Source organism: Gopherus evgoodei, chromosome 6 (genome assembly GCF_007399415.2).
Source record: "Gopherus evgoodei ecotype Sinaloan lineage chromosome 6, rGopEvg1_v1.p, whole genome shotgun sequence".
NCBI lineage: Eukaryota > Metazoa > Chordata > Testudines > Testudinidae > Gopherus > Gopherus evgoodei.
The window spans coordinates 33,065,582-33,083,996 of NC_044327.1; the positions used below are offsets into that span (position 1 = coordinate 33,065,582).

The 18,415-nt window shown below is 40.4% G+C and overlaps 1 protein-coding gene across 1 annotated transcript; it reads right to left on the minus strand.

Moving 5' to 3' along the window:
- Positions 1–6,403: 6,403 nt before the first annotated feature.
- On the minus strand, positions 6,404–17,481 carry LOC115653539 (interferon beta-like). Its single transcript, XM_030566931.1, has 2 exons — positions 16,908–17,481; positions 6,404–6,756 (listed from the first exon to the last, which is right to left on the minus strand). Exons 1-2 carry the CDS (start codon positions 17,479–17,481, stop codon positions 6,404–6,406), a joined length of 927 nt encoding a protein of 308 aa, XP_030422791.1.
- Between the last annotated feature and the right edge of the window lie 934 nt (positions 17,482–18,415).

Genomic DNA, 18,415 nt, shown 5'->3' on the forward strand with positions numbered 1-18,415 from the left:
TCAAAACCAGACTCCAACGAGAAACGGCAGAATTGGAATTAATTTGCAAATTTGACACCATTAAATTAGGCTTGAATAAAGACTGGGAGTTGATAGGTTTTACTTTGTGTAATGACCCATTTCCCCATGCTAATTTTCCTCTACTGTTACTCACACCTTCTTGTCAACTATTGGAAATGGGCCATCCTGATTATCACTACAAAAGGGTTTTTTTTCCTACTGCTGAGAATAACCCACCTTAACTGATTACTCTCATTAGAGTTAGTATGGCAACACCCAATTTTTCATGTCCTCTGTGTGTGTGTGTGTGTGTGTGTGTGTGTGTGTGTGTGTGTGTGTGTATAATCTTCCTATATTTTCCACTGCATGCATCTGATGAAGTGGATTTTAGCCCATGAAAGCTTATATAAATTAGTCTCTAAGGTGCCACAAGTACTCATCATTCTTCTAGTTTTCAGAGTAAGATCTCACTTAAAACTAAATTTGGATTTGTAAAAGGAAGAAAGACCCATGTGGATGAGTCAGGTGAATTTTCTGTTTTCGCTGGAAACAGGTTTTCATGATAAAATGTTTTGTTTAGTTTCCTTTCACTTTATTATTAACAACCTGTATTATGAAAAAAGACATTATTTTTAAAATCTAATTGACTTTGCACCATATATGCTTTTTATCATTGGTTTCAAACTTTTGCATTTCACTCAGCGAAGACTGGTAAAGTAGACACGTCTAGTCAATCAAATTAAATTCCTTTGGTCAGCTTCACTTTCTTCTTCATATGTCCCAGCCTGAGGCTGGTGCATTGGAGTTTCCACCTTTGTAGGAGAGTGGTTCGGTTATTGTAATCCAAAAAAGAAAGCTATTTTCCCTTAAATGAAAAATGGAAAAAACATCATGACCACATGTATAATTATATTGGTTTGGGTAAATCCCCCACAGGAGCAATATGCACATTCTTTTCACTTAATCTATATTTGAAGCCTTAACTGTTTTGGCAATGTGTCATTCAAGACATGAAAACATTGGAGTGTGCATCTAAAAGATCAGATTTCCAGTACTGCCATTAATTTATGCACCTTATTCTCTCACAATCTTCAGTGGGACTTCTGGGAGCATAGCATATCCCAAAGGAGGAGGATTAAAAGAGAGAAACCAGTTAAGGAGGATGATATTTACAAACTCTTAATAACAAATTAAATGAATAGTCATGCTAGTAAAGAGAAATCTTTTAAAATACATCTATATATTAAAAGCGAGTAAGCATATAGGTAGTGTAGTTCCATGAGGAAAGTTGTAAAGCCCTTATCTCTTGCCTCCAAGATCCATACGTGGAAGGGGTGTTGTGGCAGTGCCTCTGATCTGCCCTGGGGTGGGAGAGGGAGAGAATGTATGTGTGGGAGTATTGGCCTATAGAGTCAACGGCCTACAAGCATCATTCCCTCCTTTTTCCTGGGTTGGAGGAATTGTTCTGCATGGTATTAGAAATATGGAGGTGGGTGGGAAGGGACTATGCTGGATGGTGCTGAGGGTGTATCCTATGGGTTACATCTCCCTTCCACCAGCTCCACATAGATTATTCTTTAATGGAAATCCCAGAGGAAGCTGTAGCCTGATGGAATACTACTAGTGTGGCTGTCATGGAGCTAAACTGTTAGAAACCAGAAGGGGCTCTCATGCTCCTGAAAAGATGCAAAAGCAAAGAGCGCCTGTGCAGAGATCCTGAATATTTCCTGCATTCTACATAGAAACCAGAGAATGTTCTATATTTGGGAAAAGAAGCTGGTTCCATGAGAAATGGGGCAAACTTCTCCACCGCCCCAATCCTGATGGAACAATTTGAGTGGAACTGTGTGAGCGGTTCTGATGGAGCATTCCTCTCTTTTTGATCCCCTATGATGTGTTTTCTCACAGGAGGGGCCAACTGAGCCAAGAGATGAGTGGTGTCCCCAAGAAGAAAGAAGCTAGTGTAGCATCTTGCACGCTGGGGTAAGTACTATTCACTGAACAATTGAATGAGGGGGAACAGGGTTCCCTTGCACAAATGTCAGTAATGAAACAGTTAGACATTATGAAGAATCAGTCCCAGATTGATTCTCATAAGTAACAAGGTAAATGGGAACCTGCACAGCAAAGTTGTTTCATAATTAAGAGCCAAGATTTTACCATATAAATTGAAGTAGTGGTATGGAATACATGATAAAGAAAGGAACAAGAAACCCTCCATTCAGGGCAATCCTTCCAAGCCTACATCTGGAACTGTTTGGTAGTTTTATGTCTTCCCTTTTGAAGATAAAATTCATGTTATGTGATTTCTGGTTGTTTTCAGGGCTATTGCATCTCTATCAGTATATTTGCCCTTTTCTATTTCATTGTAACTTTTTTCTGTTGAGTAAGACATTAGTAATGTATGTAGCAGACCACCTCCCCCCCTCAACCCACAGTGTAAAACATTTAGAATTGTATAATATAGACATCCAGCATGGTTGATGTAGGCTGAAAAGCTAGCCTCATGGATTCTGAGTTCTAATTCTGGCTGTCACTCTACGATATTGAACAAGTCAGTTATACTTTCAGTTTATCTATAAGATGGGAATAGTAATATATGACATAAGTTATAGATAAGTAAGCTTTAACAAAGGGCTTAGAGATTCCCAGATATAAGGTTTTATCTAAGTCAGAGGTTCTCAAACTGAGGGGAACACCCCGTGGAGAGGCACGGAATATATTCTGGGGAAGTGTGAGAAGCTTCTGGGGGAAAAAAAAAAACTTACCGCAAACATTTTACCCACACCAGTGAATAACTAGCAAAGCTGATTCCTCCAGACATATCAGTCTTCAGGTGGTGCTGTGCATTTGACTTTAGCTGGCGCTGTGCATTTTGATGGATTTCCACTAAGCTTGCATAGCATTATACAAAGTCATTGCCATATGTACGTTAATCCGTTTGCTACGATGTGGTGTGCACATTTAATTGTAAGCATGGACCACAATCGCAGTTTTGCTTTTGCTCTTATTACAATCGATCATTGGCTCATTTTGTGCTATTTGTGGAATTTCTCTGCTCCAAAAAACAGGTGTACACGTCACACAAGTAACAATGGTGTGATGCCAGTAAGCAGTATCTCACTTAAAATGTACATTACTATATACTTAAACGGCTCTGTTTGAATCAATGACTTACTGTTTTTAATATTAGTGAGAGTTTTATGTTATTTGTAATCAGTAGATGTACTTGTGAGGCAGGAGGGGGGACGTAAACTATTACAGACACAAAGAAGGTGAGGAGCAATCAAATAAGTTTTTGAGAACCACTATGAGAATATATCATTATTTCATCTTTTGAATATTTGTCTGATTGGATAAACCTGTGCATTTCTGGTGATCCAGGTGATCCAGTTGGTGACACTTTTATGAGGATGCCCTAAGCAATCTACCCTGAATAGTTGGAGGACTAGGCCCTAAATCAATACTGAATCCATGTCCAGAATGGTATTAGGGGGCACCTTAATGCTGGGTGTTATCTTCTGGAGGAAATGTAGACCAAAGTGGGAATGGTGGGACTCCCTAGCTCAGAGGTAACTGGAGAGGGAACCAGAAATTTGAAGCCTCATGTTGAAGGTGAAATTGGAAACTCTAAGAGGGATGGTCTTGGGCCTGAAGGCCCAAAGTAGACCACGCTTCCTAAAGAGTTAATAAATTGGACTGCAGGCAGGGGAACTGTAAATACTCTGGACTGCAAACATATTATTGGGAGTGCCAGGAGGGAACTGAGGTCAGCGTGCCTGCCAGGACACGCTGTCCCAAAAAGCTCATCTGCTCTTTTTATAACTGTGTTTTATGGCAGAGATTAGAAACATTTCTGAGAAGCAAGATTATAAAGATGTTTCAATCATACAGTTTACAGATTGAGAATAGATTATTAAAGTTGACAACTTTTATGGTGAGAGCATAAACTTGTGTATTTGTTAAAGGACCAGGAAAATTGTGTTCTAATCTTGCTTTGAAATTGACACATTGTAAGATTTGGATTGCCCATCCAACGTTAATTTAGCCCCCTTGTGCATCTGTGTTATGACAACTCAATGTCAACCCCTCATAGCTATTAGTGTTTGAGGAAAAATAAACAGGCAAAGGACTGAAATGCAAAAGGGGCACTTAATTGAAGTTGTGGTGCATGGAGTCATAGTGAATTTAGGTCTTGATTTGGCGATGTGCTTAAGCATGTTCACAACTTTAAGCACTGACTTCAATGGGACTGTTCATATGCGTAAGGTTAGGCATGTGCTTAAGTACTTTTGTTGAATGGGTATATTAAGGCAGAACAATGTTGTTGTTTTTTATTTGTTCATTTTTGAAAAAATGAAATTAGTAGAAATCACCACTATAATGAGCTGCTATTTTAAAAGTAAAATTATATTTTAATGTTAATGTAAAATTTAATAAAGATAAAATATCTCTGATAAAAAACTAGAAATTGACCAATAGATAAATACTGTTATAAAATAGTAAAATGATCTGAAAATATTTTCATGATGCACTAAGAGAATAAATATTAATAATAATTAAAAATTCCAGTGCATTTCATTTTAGATAACATAGAAAAGAATTACATGCTGTGTTGTAGCCATGTCAGTCCCAGTCCCAAGACATTAGAGAGACAATGAAGGTGAGGTAATATCCAATATTGGACCAATTACTCATTTCACTTCTTCAAAAAAGGCTAATATGTTAGTTTCTAAAGCTTATTATGAGTTAGCTCCAACTCTGAAAGTATCTTAATTCTACTTGGATTCTGTAGCCAGCACTGAGAGTGAACTGTTTTTGTTTGTCTGTTCCAAAATAATCAATATCCCTACAGCATCAGCCTCAATAGCTGTAGGCCAGGCTTCCTAAAAATGGTACCCCACTTTCCATCATTGCAACCAAAATGTCTCCTTCTGCTCAGCTTCTAGGTGAGTCCATGTTGGAGCTTCTATCACAGCCAACATGGGATATATTTTTGCAAAAAATGTAGGAAATCTGTTGGAAGAGTTCCTGGATTGCCACCTGGATGTTCTTCAGAAACACTGAAGTGAAGTGTGGTTAGGGTGACCAGATGCCCTGATTTTATAGGGAACGTCCTGATATTTGGGGGGTTTTCTTATAGAAGCTCCTATTACCTCCATCCTCTGTCCTGATTTTTCACATTTTTCACATCTGATCACCCTAAGTGTATTACAGTTCAGAGGTGCAATTTTGGTGGAGAAGAGCAATATAATACAAATATATAGCTAACACCTAATGTCAGCAATAACTAAGAAATTTTATGATCCATTCCTTTCTTTTTAAAATGCTTCGTCTTCTGACTTTTTTTCACCAATATACTTCATTCTGCGTTTTAAAAAGTGAGTAAACCAATAAAGTATTATCATATAAGATGTAACGTGCATTTGGAATTTCTTAGTAGAGTGAGTCAATTGCACAGAGCAAGGTCAAGAGTTATGGAGTCTCAGAAGTCACTGTTGGCGGAGGCAAAGGAGGAGGGATTCCATTCCACAGTGCAGTTTGATTCAACTGTTTTAACAAATCCAAAGTTGTAGCATCAGCTGGAATGAAAAGGAGACTTGTTAAAACACATAGGAATGTGGCATAATTTTAAAAACCTCAACAAATTAAATGAAAAGATCTTTCCTGTACAGTATATCACCGGTTTTCTGACCCATTGTTCATATTTTTACATGTCTCCCTGAAGTGTCTCAAGGCTGGCAATGTGAGAAATAATTAAACATACTCCATAAGTAGAAGAATGCAAGTATTATTTGATGGTGCTGGTGAGGTGACTAACAGTTCTAGATATATACAATTTATTGCATAAGCAGCAAAGAGTCCTGTGGCACCTTATAGACTAAGATGTTTTGCATCCGACGAAGTGGGTATTCACCCACGAAAGCTCATGCTCCAAAATGTCTTAGTCTATAAGGTGCCACAGGACTCTCTGCTGCTTTTACAGATCCAGACTAACACAGCTACCCCTCTGATACTTGACAATTTATTGCATGTTCTCCATTTAGCCACTGCATAAGACCATCTCACATATGGTGGTTTACAAACATGTGCAAACATAAATAATAGTAGAAATACTTCCAAATGCTATTACAAATCTATGTAATTACAAAGCCATTTTCAGCACAAGATGGGAAGAGCCTGATGTTGCTGCAGTAGATATCAGTTGCAATTTGGCCAATAATTATGTGGTAGAAGGACTAGGTCCTATTTAATAACACTTAAAATATTATTGGCTACCTCTGTTCAGCAGTATAATTGAAAGTAATGTTAATTCAGTTACTGTAGGCAAAAGTTTTGTACTGTACATTATTTTTTAAGCCTTTTACTAAGTTTCTCCATCAGCAGAAAACATCTCTGCACTTCAACGTGGATGATCTCTGAGGCACACGAGCTGTATTGCTTTTCTTTCAGGAAAGCGTCTGTCCTCTGGAAGTATTTTCTCACTCTTACTGGTGAGCTGGAGGTCCTCATTTTCCAGGCTAGTTAACTCTATCTGTGCACCCAAACGTACTTCCAATGGCTGAATTTGCTGATAAAGTCCATTTTGGAACCTGGCTATGGAGCTCCTATCCCAGGCTATTCGGGTGTGATTTTTGCTAAAGATAGTGAAGATTTCTTGGAGTATCTCTTGGATTGCTGCATCAGCATTTTCCTTCTGGGACAGCTGGAGTTGGACAACATCCTGAGTGGGCTTGAAAGTTATCATTTCATTTACTAATTGTGAGAGGAAATTTCCACTAATTTTCTTCAGAAGCTCTAAGCTCTCTTTGTTCACTTTGTTCTACTGGAAATGAAGCATGGTACAGAGCTGAGATGAGATTTCAGTGGAGAAGAGCAGTACCAGGCAAACATTCATCAAACACCCGAGTTTCATCTGTGTAAGACCATTAAGATAATCACTGGTGTTCCTAAGGCAAGAATTTTGTTTGTAAAGTCAGTATTATTGGTGATGCTACACAAGTTAAAGAGAAACTACCTTGTTTCTCTGATGCCAGGCTGAACCTACAGTTAGGTAAAAACTAAAAACTGAGCAAATATCTAAAGGCAATTAGTTACTAACCATGCTAACCACAGTACTATATTTTTATCAGTCTGATTTTAAGCTCACAGATGCATTTTGAACTATACTTTTATTTGTAAATCTATATTTCATCCACTTAACCAGCAAGAGGAAACTGTTCCCTTTCTGGATAGGCAGTGAAAATCATAAGACTTCTATCAACTGTTAATTCTCCTTCATACCCTGCTTCATTTGAGAGAAGGAAATAGTGTAGGTATATTTAAAATTGCTTAATCCAGGAGTAACTATGGGAGTAAAATCTCAGGCCCTCAGGAAATATTGGTTAATCTGCACTTTTCAGATTTCATACAGTTTAAGAAGTACATTTAAAATGTTGTTGATGCCAGAAAAAATTGATATCTTGGACTGTAGTGGGATGGTTACCCTGCTCTGGCCTGGAGGGGTTAAAAGCAGCCCTGAAGAGGGGTTAAAAGCAGCCCTGTGGCTGGGGAAAGGCTGACTGGGGAAGCAGCCGCAGCTGGCCATATAAAGGGGTTGCTAGGCTGGAGCTCAGGCAAAGTATCTCTAGATGTTGAGAGGGATGAGCCTGACTGCTGGGAGCTGAGCAGGGGACTTAAAGTGGAGCAGGGCTGGGGAAAGGCCAGAGGAGCTAGGGAGCTCAGGTCTGGAAAATCCCCAGGCTGCAGGCCTTGTTAAAGGCCAAGAAGGGTATTGGGGTTGCAGAGGGGCAGCCCAAGGAGGTAGCAGGTCCAAACCCTCCTTGCCAATGATGAGTGACAATTATATTGCAGTCCTCCCCAGTGAGTAAGGGCTAGATGGTGACTTGCAGTAGCTGAAGACTGAGGTGAGGTGGGGATAGAGGGTTGGGGGTTCCCTGGGGAGGGGAGACCCAGTGAAACTGGGATACTGCAGGGGGCAGAACCCTGAGAGAAGGGGCACTGGGGTCTGGGAGGTGGGAGGGACACGTGGTGGGGGGCAATGCCAAGGCAAGACATCGGCCTGCAGAGGGCGTTCCAGAGGCTGGCGAGCTAATTCCCAGGATGACCAGCAGGAGGCACTGCAGGGTGAGTTGTCGCCTCATTACATGGACACTGAGAAAAGGAACCTTCATTTACTGTCAACAGATCTGTGAATACAATGCAATTAGTAATACATTTTGTAGAGATGTACCTACCTGGATGGATGTGGTTTACAGTGTGATTAAAAGGAGGTTATGAAGTGAAGACATGCTATGTATTTTTAATAAGTGTGTTGCTGGAATATAATTCAAAAGAATTAAAAAAAATCAAATTTGTGTTAACCATTACTGCTGGTCCCTTGTCTTTTAATTTTTGCCTTTCCCTGGGCTTGGACAGGGAAATTCTTCTGGTTTGTTTAATCCTCTTAACTTTCTGTGGTCACATTTCATTTTCTGGTTCTCATGCCCTAGCATGGACTGTTTGTGTTGGAATTTCAATCACTGCAGGGAAGATTGTTTTACTTTTTTGGAGTAAAACAATTTTTACTGTAATTAGAAGATTTCCTTAAAGAGAACATGAAAATGTTTGTGTTCATATTAATTTGGGTAGAGCTCCTAGGCTCCCCATGCATTTGCTTGTTAACAAATTCACCATTTTTGCTTCAACTATTTGACTGGAACTCTTAAAAGAATCATAGAAATATAGGGCTAGAAAGGATCTCAAGAGGTCTTTTAGTCCAAGGGTTCTCAACCTTTATCTTTCTGAGCCACATTCCCCACTCCAGCATACTATAAAAACTCCATGGCTCACCTGTACCACAATAACTGGTTTTCTGTGTATAAAAGCCAGGGCCAGCATTAGAGGGTAGCAAGCAGGACAGCTGTCTGGGGCCCCATGCCACAGGAGCCCCCATGAAGCTATATTGCTTAGGCTTTGTCTTCAGCCCCTGGTGATGGGGCTCTGAGCCCTGGGCTTTAGCTTTTTACCCTGGGCCCCAGTGCATCGAATGCTGGACCTGCTTGATGGCCCCCCTGAAACCTGCTTGCGACCCCCCCGAGGGGGATCCAGACCCCTGGTTGAGAACCAGAGATCTAGTCCAGTTTCCTGTGCTGAGGCAAGACCAAGTATACCTTAACCATCCCTGACAGTCATTTGCCTAACCTGTTTGTTCTTAAAAGCCTCCGCAACTTCTCGTGGTAGCCTATTCCACTGCTTAACTATCCTTGTAGTTAGAAAGTTTTTTCCAATATCTGATCTAAATCTCCCTTGCTGCATATTAAGCCAAAAACTACTACTTGTCCTCACTTTGGTGGGCATTGAGGAAAATTTATCACCATCCTTTTTATAACAAACTGTAACATTTGAAGATTGTTACTAGGTTCCCCCTCAATCATCTTTCCCCAAGACTAAATAAGCCTGGTGTCCTAAGTCAGACCTCCTTCTGGGATGCCCTGTGATTTGCTGGGATTTCACTGAAGCTGCCTGCTCTAGTAGCCTGGGATCCCTCTCCCCATGTTGCTGAATTAGGCTCTCCAGTCCTTGGCAGCACACACACAGGTAGAGACACACCAGCTGTAGAATCACACAGAGTCTGCAAACAGCTCTGTGATGATATGCAGCTAGAAAATTGCCCAGCACATAAGTGCAGCTCCCCTCTGGAAAGTACACTCAAGATAATATCGTGTTGCACTGTAGAGAAATCTATACAACATAAGCTCGTAAATTCACCCCCTCCCTCAACGTGGATATGTACAACTTATAGACTTTAAGGTCAGAAGGGACCATTATGATCATCTAGTCTGATCTCCAAGGCAGATTTTAAGTGATTATAAGGGATAGCAAACAGAACAAAGCAGATTACCAAGCAAATAAAACCAAGGACACATACAGAGCTCAAGTCTTAAAGAGATTGGTTTCAAGAAATAATTTCTCACCCTAAATGTTGTTTTAGGCAAGTTGCAGAGTTTCTGTAGCTTAGAGTTCCAGTTATTTCTCTTCACAGACTAGACTCCTGTCTTAGTCTGGACTCAGCCCGTGCCTTTCCCACCACTCAGTTCCTTTGTCTCTTCAGCTACTTTCAGCAGTCTTTCTTCTTGGTCAGGAAAGCAATGGAGAAGAGTCCTGTTTGCCTTATACCTCAGCCTTAAATAAAAGATTCCCACCTTATGTAAATCTTATTTCCCAGTCTTGACCTCCCACTCCTTTTAGTGGAAAATTACTGGAAGTCCAAGATGGTGTTTAGTACCAGGTGACAGAACCACCTAACCTAGAACTATCACAGCTACCTCCCAGGATGCCTCTCAGGAAGGAGAGAGATTAGGATCTTCAAAGTCTTATTGTTTCTTCCTAATAGCTCATCAAGGCTGATGGCTTGTTGTCTGGTGGGTGTCTCCCAAATACACACACAGTTGTAATTGTTACATAGTCAATATTTCTAACCTTAGATACAGAAATAATACATGGATACAAATTGGATAATCACATTCAGTAAATCATAACCTTTCTGATGATACCTTACAAGACCCATCTTGCATAACATATATCTTAATTGTGTGATATCCATATCTTAAGCATATTTCCATAAAGAATATGGGATGTAACATCACACCTGTTGTTTTTTTTTACTTTTCCTTATAGGTCAGGTTTTCTAAGCCTTTTATCATTTGGTCTCCCCGACTGTCTCAAATTTCTCCACATATTTCTTAAAGTTTGTTGAAGAAAAGTGAACGTAATACTCCTGCTGAGGCCTCACCACTGCTGAATAAAGTAGAACAATTACCTCCCATGTGACACTGCTATTAACATTTGTCTTTTTTGCAACTGCATGACTTTGGTGTCTCATATGCAGTTCATAGTGATGCTTATCTAGTTACCACACTTGTCTCCATTGAATTTCATCTTGCTGATTGTGCATAGTACTGGAGCCAGGACAGACTCCCGCGAGACCTAAGTAGATATGTCCTTTCAGGTGACAGAAAACCATTGATACCTACCCTTTGAGGACAGTTTTTAACCAGTTTTGCACCCACCTTACGGTCTTTTTATTTAGCCCACATTTCCTTAGCCTGTTTACGAAGAGAAAGCATGTATATCTAATGTGCCAGAGCCCCAGTCCTGCCATGGGGTATGCACCCCAAATGGCGGTTTGGGGTACACATCACACAATAAGAGCAAGTCCCAGGAATGCTGAAGAGCCAGTGAAATTAGTTAAATAATATGAATACTAGCAGGAAAGATGGAGGTAGCAGAGTAAATACAGGCTAATGAAAAAACAAAATCTATTTCAGTAAATCTGTATGTGTCTATGTGCTGTGAACAGAATTAGTATAGTGTTTGAGGAATGTTAGTTACAAAAGCCACAGAATCTGCCCCAGGGGCTTCATGACGGAATAGAACTCTGGTGTGAGCATCTCAGCTGCTCCACATGGAAGCGTGTGTGATGTGGGCTGAGGTGGAGTAGGGTCTGTTGCCTTCACCCATCATTCCCTCTTTCCTGGGACCCTATGGATTGTTTTCCGTAGGATTATGGTCTGTGTCAGGGGCCTGGACTGAGCAGACTTGCTTTGGGTAGGGGCAGTCCTGTTGCAGCTCTGCAAGGTGCATCTCACTAACCAGCTGCACAAAAAATTACAAGTAACAAGGTTGTCTGAGGTAATTGCAGCCTGCAGCCACCCTGGAAGAGACTACTTGGCACTGAAAAGATGCGGGGCGGAACAGTCTAATGGGACCAGAGCTGAGACAGATGCTGCAGATCTCTGTGTGGTGAGACCTTTTCGATCAGCACAGAAACCATAGACTCTGGTGAGTCTGGAGATGGAACTACAGCCGCTTCCATGAGGAAGACTGGGGACAAATCTGTCCGTCCTTACTTCTGCCCACCAGTGGAAGGATGTGGGAGAACCTAAGTGAGGGATATTTACAGAGTTTAACTCTCTTTTAGGAAAAGCAAGCTGGGATTCCCCACAGGCATGGCTGTCCCTTATGATACGGGTGATATTGTCAAAGAGCTCAACTGATTTCTGTGCTCAGCATTGCCCTTTTTTTATTAAAGGTCAGATGGAATGCATCAGAATAGGTCTATCCCCCAACATTGAATAGGTTTGAGGTAGTTTAAAAATCAAATTCAATGTTCACAATTTTTGCTGGTTCCTTGTCTTTTAACTTTTGCTTTCCCCTTGACTTGGGCAGGGAAACTCATCTGGTTGTTTAACTCTTTTCACTTTCTGTGGTCACATTTCATTTTCTGGTTCTAAAGTCTAGCACAATCTGTTGTGCTGCAGTTTCCATCATGGCTGGGAAATGTGTTTTAATTCAACAAAAAGAGCCCTATTTTCATTGAAATTAAAAAAGAAAAATCACATGAAGAAACCATGAAAACATTTCTGTGCATATTAATTTGGTTAGTGTCCCAAGTCTTCCTGCACTTTTATAAGAAATAAAACTATATGAAGGTTTCTATAAAGCAGAGAAAGCAGAGTTACCAGTGCCCCCAGATTGCCATGGGCTACGCTCCCCATTCTCCCATTACTTTCCATGGATGTTGGGGATGTGTATTCCACACCAGGGTGAAGTCCCAAGGAAAAATGTACAAGAGAGAGGGAAATAAGTAGTATGAATACTAGAAGGAGAGGCTAAGGTAACAAAGTAAACCCAGGGCAATAGGGGAAAGCCAGATCATGTCTTTCAGTAAATCTGCATGTTAACAGCAGTTCAGGGGTGCTGGAACAATTTTTATAATGAGGGTTCTGAAAGCCCACTGATCAAAATGTAAACTCCATATATGATGTAAACCATGCATTCACTTGCTAAAATTACTTTAAGCTGCGCACCCCTAGTTCCAAGTGCCCTGCAGCAAGTATGCAAACAACTAGTTATTAATTGAGGAAAATTAGTTAAAAAAGGCCTCAGAGCCTGCTGCAAAGGATCTGTGCAGGTATAGGTGATGACTCCATTGGTGCTGTGGGTCTGGAGCACCCAGGGGAAAAAAATGGTTGGTGCTGTATCAGCACTTCCCCTTCCCTCCCTGCACTTCCCTCCTGCTGCAATCAGCCATTTCAAGATGTGCAGGAGGTTGGCGGGGAAGAGGGAGGAGCGAGAATGTAGCAAGTTTGGGGGAAGGGGCAGAACAGGAAGACGTGGGGCAGGGATGGAGTGGGGGTGAGAAGAGGTGAGGTGGGGGCAGTGGTGTGGCCTTGAGGGAAGAGGTGGAGTGGGGGTAGTGCCTGGAGCCAAGCTGGTGCTGGTCGAGCATCCCCAGCACAAGGGAAAGTCGATGCCTATGCATACAGGGATAGAGCCCTCTGCATATGACTTACCTGTGCCATGTGGAATCCTGTGTTGGGTGAGATGAAGTGCCATGGAGTCAGATGCTTTTGCACATAGTTCCCTTTTGGGTTGTTCTCCATACAGTTATGACCCATATGTGGGGCCTGCAGTGAGCATACTCACATTGGGCTGGGGCACTGAGATAAAGACAAGCAAAGGCAACCCAAACTATGGTGTCACTAATAGAAGCCTCTGTAAATTCCTTGAAGTCAACAGATGGCATCAATGCAGAAGCCTTTGCTTGTCTTTATCTCAGGGATTCTCAAGCATTTCATGATGTCAGCCTAATCTTACCAAAATTGTTCTATGGACCGTTTCCCCTCCCATTCAAGATTAGGTAACACCTTTGTGGCAGGCACACCAAATGCTTACAAAGAAAGGTAATACTAAGAACGCATTTATGTAATTTGAAGTGTCTTTAAAGGAAAGTGGGAACTGTCAGTTCTCTGAATACCACCATCCAGTACTACATGTACAACCATGGAATAATGAACCTCAGTCTGGGACCTGCTGGTTTAGAGGCACGTACAAAAAGTTAACTCTTAAAACAAACACTTATCATGTCTTCTGATACAGGTTTTTTTCAGTAGCTTTAGCTATCACCAATAGATGTTCTTTCCTGCCCAACTCTCTCTGCCTTCATTCATTCTTTGGTGTAGTTGAAGCCTACAGGTCATATTGACAAAAACAATTAATATGTAAATGATGAGAGCCAAAATAGACTGTATGAACAAGCCAAGGATTCTGAACAGATTGGTTCACACCCTCCAAAATGTATCCCCCTCTCTGGTGGAACACGGAAGTCATATAGCACCTGGGAGCCATATAAACTCTTCAGCAAAGTCTAACTACTTCATGATCCCTATAATGCAGAGTGGAGCCTCCTGACATTCATTTCCAATGGGGCATACATTCCTGTTTTTCCTCATAAAGGCAGGTTGCCAAAAAGTGTGAAAATTCACACACAGTTTGTTTCCATGCTCTTTGAACATTTAATGGAATGGTTGTTTGATTTCTCTGAATAACTTTTTAATAAGAAACCTCCAGATTTAGGCTCTGTCCTAGGCAGTGCTATAACTGAGTAGCAGTTCTTCAGAAATACTCTCTACAGACCCAAACTTGCTAGAGAGGTAGATCCTCATTAGATCTGGTGCACTGGCTAGTTTTGTTTTGTTTTTGTTTTTCAATTAATTTTAACTATTGTCTTTAGGGTAATTTTTAGTCATTATTCACATTACAACTGAAATTTTGATGCACTGTGCTCATAAACTAGTGGTTGTTGGTGGAATATGCAGTTCATGAACATATAGGCTTGATTTTGGGCCAGCAGGGAAAGGGCAAAAGGATGCAGCACCAGCTGTTTACAAACCTAACTGACAGGATGGATGGTTACGTATAAACTTGATGCTGTTGACGCTGTGAGTCAAGTGTACCCTAGCCTGACTGATGAAGGGGGAAAATTAGGCCCCCACAAGCCTGATTGGTGGCAGATAGGGAGTCTGAGCACTTGGAAACTTGACTGCTAGGGAGGCAGTTTGCCCACATATCTCATTAATGGGAGGAAGGGAGGGAGAGAAAGAGGAATGGACAAGCAACTTTGTACCACAACAGCCTGAATTCTTCCCCTTGGACTCCCAGTTTTTCCAACACCCCTTTCATCAGTCTTTACCAAACTGGTCTATTTCATCACAATGAATTACTGCATCAAACACCCAACATTTGTAATGTTGGGGAAAAATAATCTGGTAGCAGGCAGAAATGCAACAACTGCAGAGTTGAAGTTGTGGTTTGTGGTCTGTTGGAGTAGTAAAACAAATTACCATATCTGTTTTTCTTATGGAGTCACTGCTGAATCAGGATTTATATTTACAGTGTATTTCAACAGGTTCTCAATGTTAACCCGGATGTCAAGGGAGGCTCATGTACTTAAGGTTAGGCAAATGTTGAGAAGTCCTTTGCTGAACTGGAGTCTTAAGGCAGAACAAGAGAAGATTTTTTATTGGGTGTTTACTTTTTTAAATATGTAATTACTGCAAATCACTGCTGCTATCGGATGCTATTTGGTATAAATAAATATTTATTTATAAATATAAAATATCTCTGAAAATGATAAATAAGAGCAATAAATAAATATTATAAATAAATAGTTGATCAATACCGAAATGTTACAAATCCAGTAAAATTGTCTGAAAATAATTTTCACAGAGCAGGAAGAGAATATAGGTTAGCAATAGTTTAAAATTCGAGTGCCCCTAATTATAAATGACCTAGAAATTGTGAAGTTCTTTTTTGTTTTTTATTCTTGCAGCGAAACAGATCTCCAGAAGTTCCATTTTCTTATGAGTCTATGTTAGAATCTTTGAATGCAACTGTCATTCCAGGCAGCTAGGGAGAAAATGTGGCAATAGATATAGGAAATCTGTTGAAGGAACTCCTGGTTAGCTAATGTGGCAGTCTCTTTCTGGGTCTCTCTGGGCTTGAGAAACTTTTGGGACCACATTAAGTCTCTCTCTTCTTTCTGACTTTATAGGAAAATTATTCTCTGTTTTGTTTGGCAGTTGTCCTACTTCGCATCTGTGATGCTGAAGCAAAGTCTGTTACTGTTCAGAGGTACGACTTCATTTTTAAGAGCAGCCCAAGGCAAATTCTGAGCAAACGCGTAACATGAATGATTTGGAAATCATAAGGTTTTTCTCCTTCAGTTCAAATATTACCTTGTCTTCTGGCCTATTTTCAGCAATATCTTTTGTTTTACATTTTCTCATGTGAGTAAATCAATCTGGTAATGGCAAGAAGTATATAAATTGTGCAATTGGGGTTCTGTAGGAGTTGGTCCCTTGTTTAACGCAGGGCAAACTGATAAGAGTCTGGAAAGGTACTGCTTGTAGAATCAACTTAGAAATGATGGACTCCAGTGAAGGTGCAGTTTCACTCAGCGGTTTTCATAGCATCATTACCTGAAGTATCACGTGCTGGAATGAAAAAGGAGAATGATGCAAACATACATACACAGTTTCAAATGTCATATAGAGTTCCTATTTTTCTAACCAGATGTCAACTCATAAATCCTGAGCCTTACTGCACTTATAATCTTGTGACAATTCTTTTTTTTACAAAAACTCTTGAAATGTAGGGGTAAATGGAACAAAAAAAACAGGATAAGTACCCTTGACCATTCTTTGTGTAGAGGTAACTAACAGAATTGGATGGAGGGATTGAAGTGTGTGGACACAGACCCTCTGTTTTCTGGTGTCCTGACTGGAATGTTGTTTTACTAGGCAGTTGTTGGAGGGAGGCGTCTTGCTGTTCTTTTTGAGTTAGCAGTTATGATGTAGTTCTATGTTTTTCACGTGGAATATTGCGTGTGTGGAATGAAAGCACTAAACTATATGCTACTCCTAAAACAGTTTTATTAACATGAGTTTGAAATAGCTGAAATTACTATGGAAGAAAGATTGGGACCTACGTAATATAACTTATAGAACCACCATTCATCTCTCTTCAGTTGTTTTATTGAAACAATACAATTTAGTTTCCCTAGAAAAATGCAAATATGGTACCTTCATTTTTAAGCCGATCTGTCAGTACATCAAGAATTAGAAAACATCTGGATATTTTTGCACGGATAATCTCCCAGGCACACTGGCTGTATTGCTTTTCTTTCAGGAAATCATTGATTGTCTGGAAGTATCTCTTCATTTTGAGGCTGGTGAGCAGGAGGTTCTCATTTCCTGGGTAGGTTATCTCCTTTCCTTTTTCAGCACTCAAACAAATCCCCAGTTTCTCAATCTGCTGGTGAAGACCATTTTGGAATTCCTTTATGGAAGTCCCTTTCCAGGCAGCTTGGGTGAGATTGTTGTTAAAGATATGGAAGAGTTCTTGGAGGATCTGCAGGATGGCTACCTTGGCATTCTCTTGCTGGGACAGTCGGATCTTGAGGATATCTCTGGGCTTGAAAACTGTCTTTTCATTTAGACATTGGAAGGGAAAGTTTCCACCCATTTTCTCCAGATGCTCTAAACTCTCTCTGTTCATTCTGGTTTGCAGAACATGAATCCTGTTACAGTCCAGACATGAGATTTCACTGGAGAAGAGCAGCATGAGGCAAAATTGCAGCAAACTCCTGCTGATCATGATGATGTCTTAGATTCTCTGTCTTTGTGTAGAACTTGAGCAACTGGCGCCTGTTCAGGGTCTTTTGTAGACTTTTGTGTTTTTGACCCATGTCTTTGAATTTAAGTATTCTGTAGGAAAAGATTTTTCTTTCATCACTTTCTTCTTTTCAAGGTTTTTCCGGCTTGAGGTTTTCACTTTCAGTTTCCTTCTTTTTATTTAGTGGAAGCGAACAAGTCATTAGAAAAACAAAATCACAGTCATTAGCTTTTTTAATATTAAAAAATCCCTACATTTCTTTCCTTAGGTTCCCCCTGTCCTCTTAGATAAAAAAATATTTAAAGGGTAAAAAGAGTATGATGATTAACAATGTCATCCAGTTATAGGTTAGAGTAGGGACTTGTCTGTCTACTCCCAAGTTCCTGTAGTTAGCACTGCTAGGCAGGTCTGAATGTCTGTTACATCAGCAAGACTATCCATGTTTTTAAGTGATAACAATTAATTTTGGCAGATGGGGGGAAACTACTGCAGAGGTTCTTTTTGCTGGACTCTGCAGATAAGAGATGTGCAAAGAAGTGATGTGTAAAGCTGCTGTTCCTTCACTTTGCCAGCAGATGGGAAACTTTCCCTCTCTAGTGTCACACTCAAAATCAGAAAACCCTGCTATGCTGGAAGGGTATGAACATGCTGTCTTCTCGGGTACTTCTGAGTAGTTCCCAGTGATCTAGTGCAGTGACATGCAAAGGAGTTGTCCAAAAAGATTGTCTGGCTGGTAATAAATATGCTAGAGCGACTGACATAAATGAATGTCACTTTCAAACGTGTTTGCCTTTTCACTATTCAAGCTTTATTCTTTTTTCAATGTGCATTTCACTGAGTTTGGACATTGAAATTCAAGTGGTCTGATGAATGAAGTTTGCATCCTCTAGCGTTCCACTTTCTGTTTTTCATACCA

Bases quoted from the DNA above. Each gene is read 5' to 3' on its own strand.
- LOC115653539 (XM_030566931.1), bottom strand. From the start codon at position 17,481: ATGATCAGCAGGAGTTTGCTGCAATTTTGCCTCATGCTGCTCTTCTCC. The intron at 6,757-16,907 runs GTACCATATTTG...TCTCACAATTAG, and splicing joins AGATCGGCTTAAAAATGAAG to TAAATGAAATGATAACTTTC.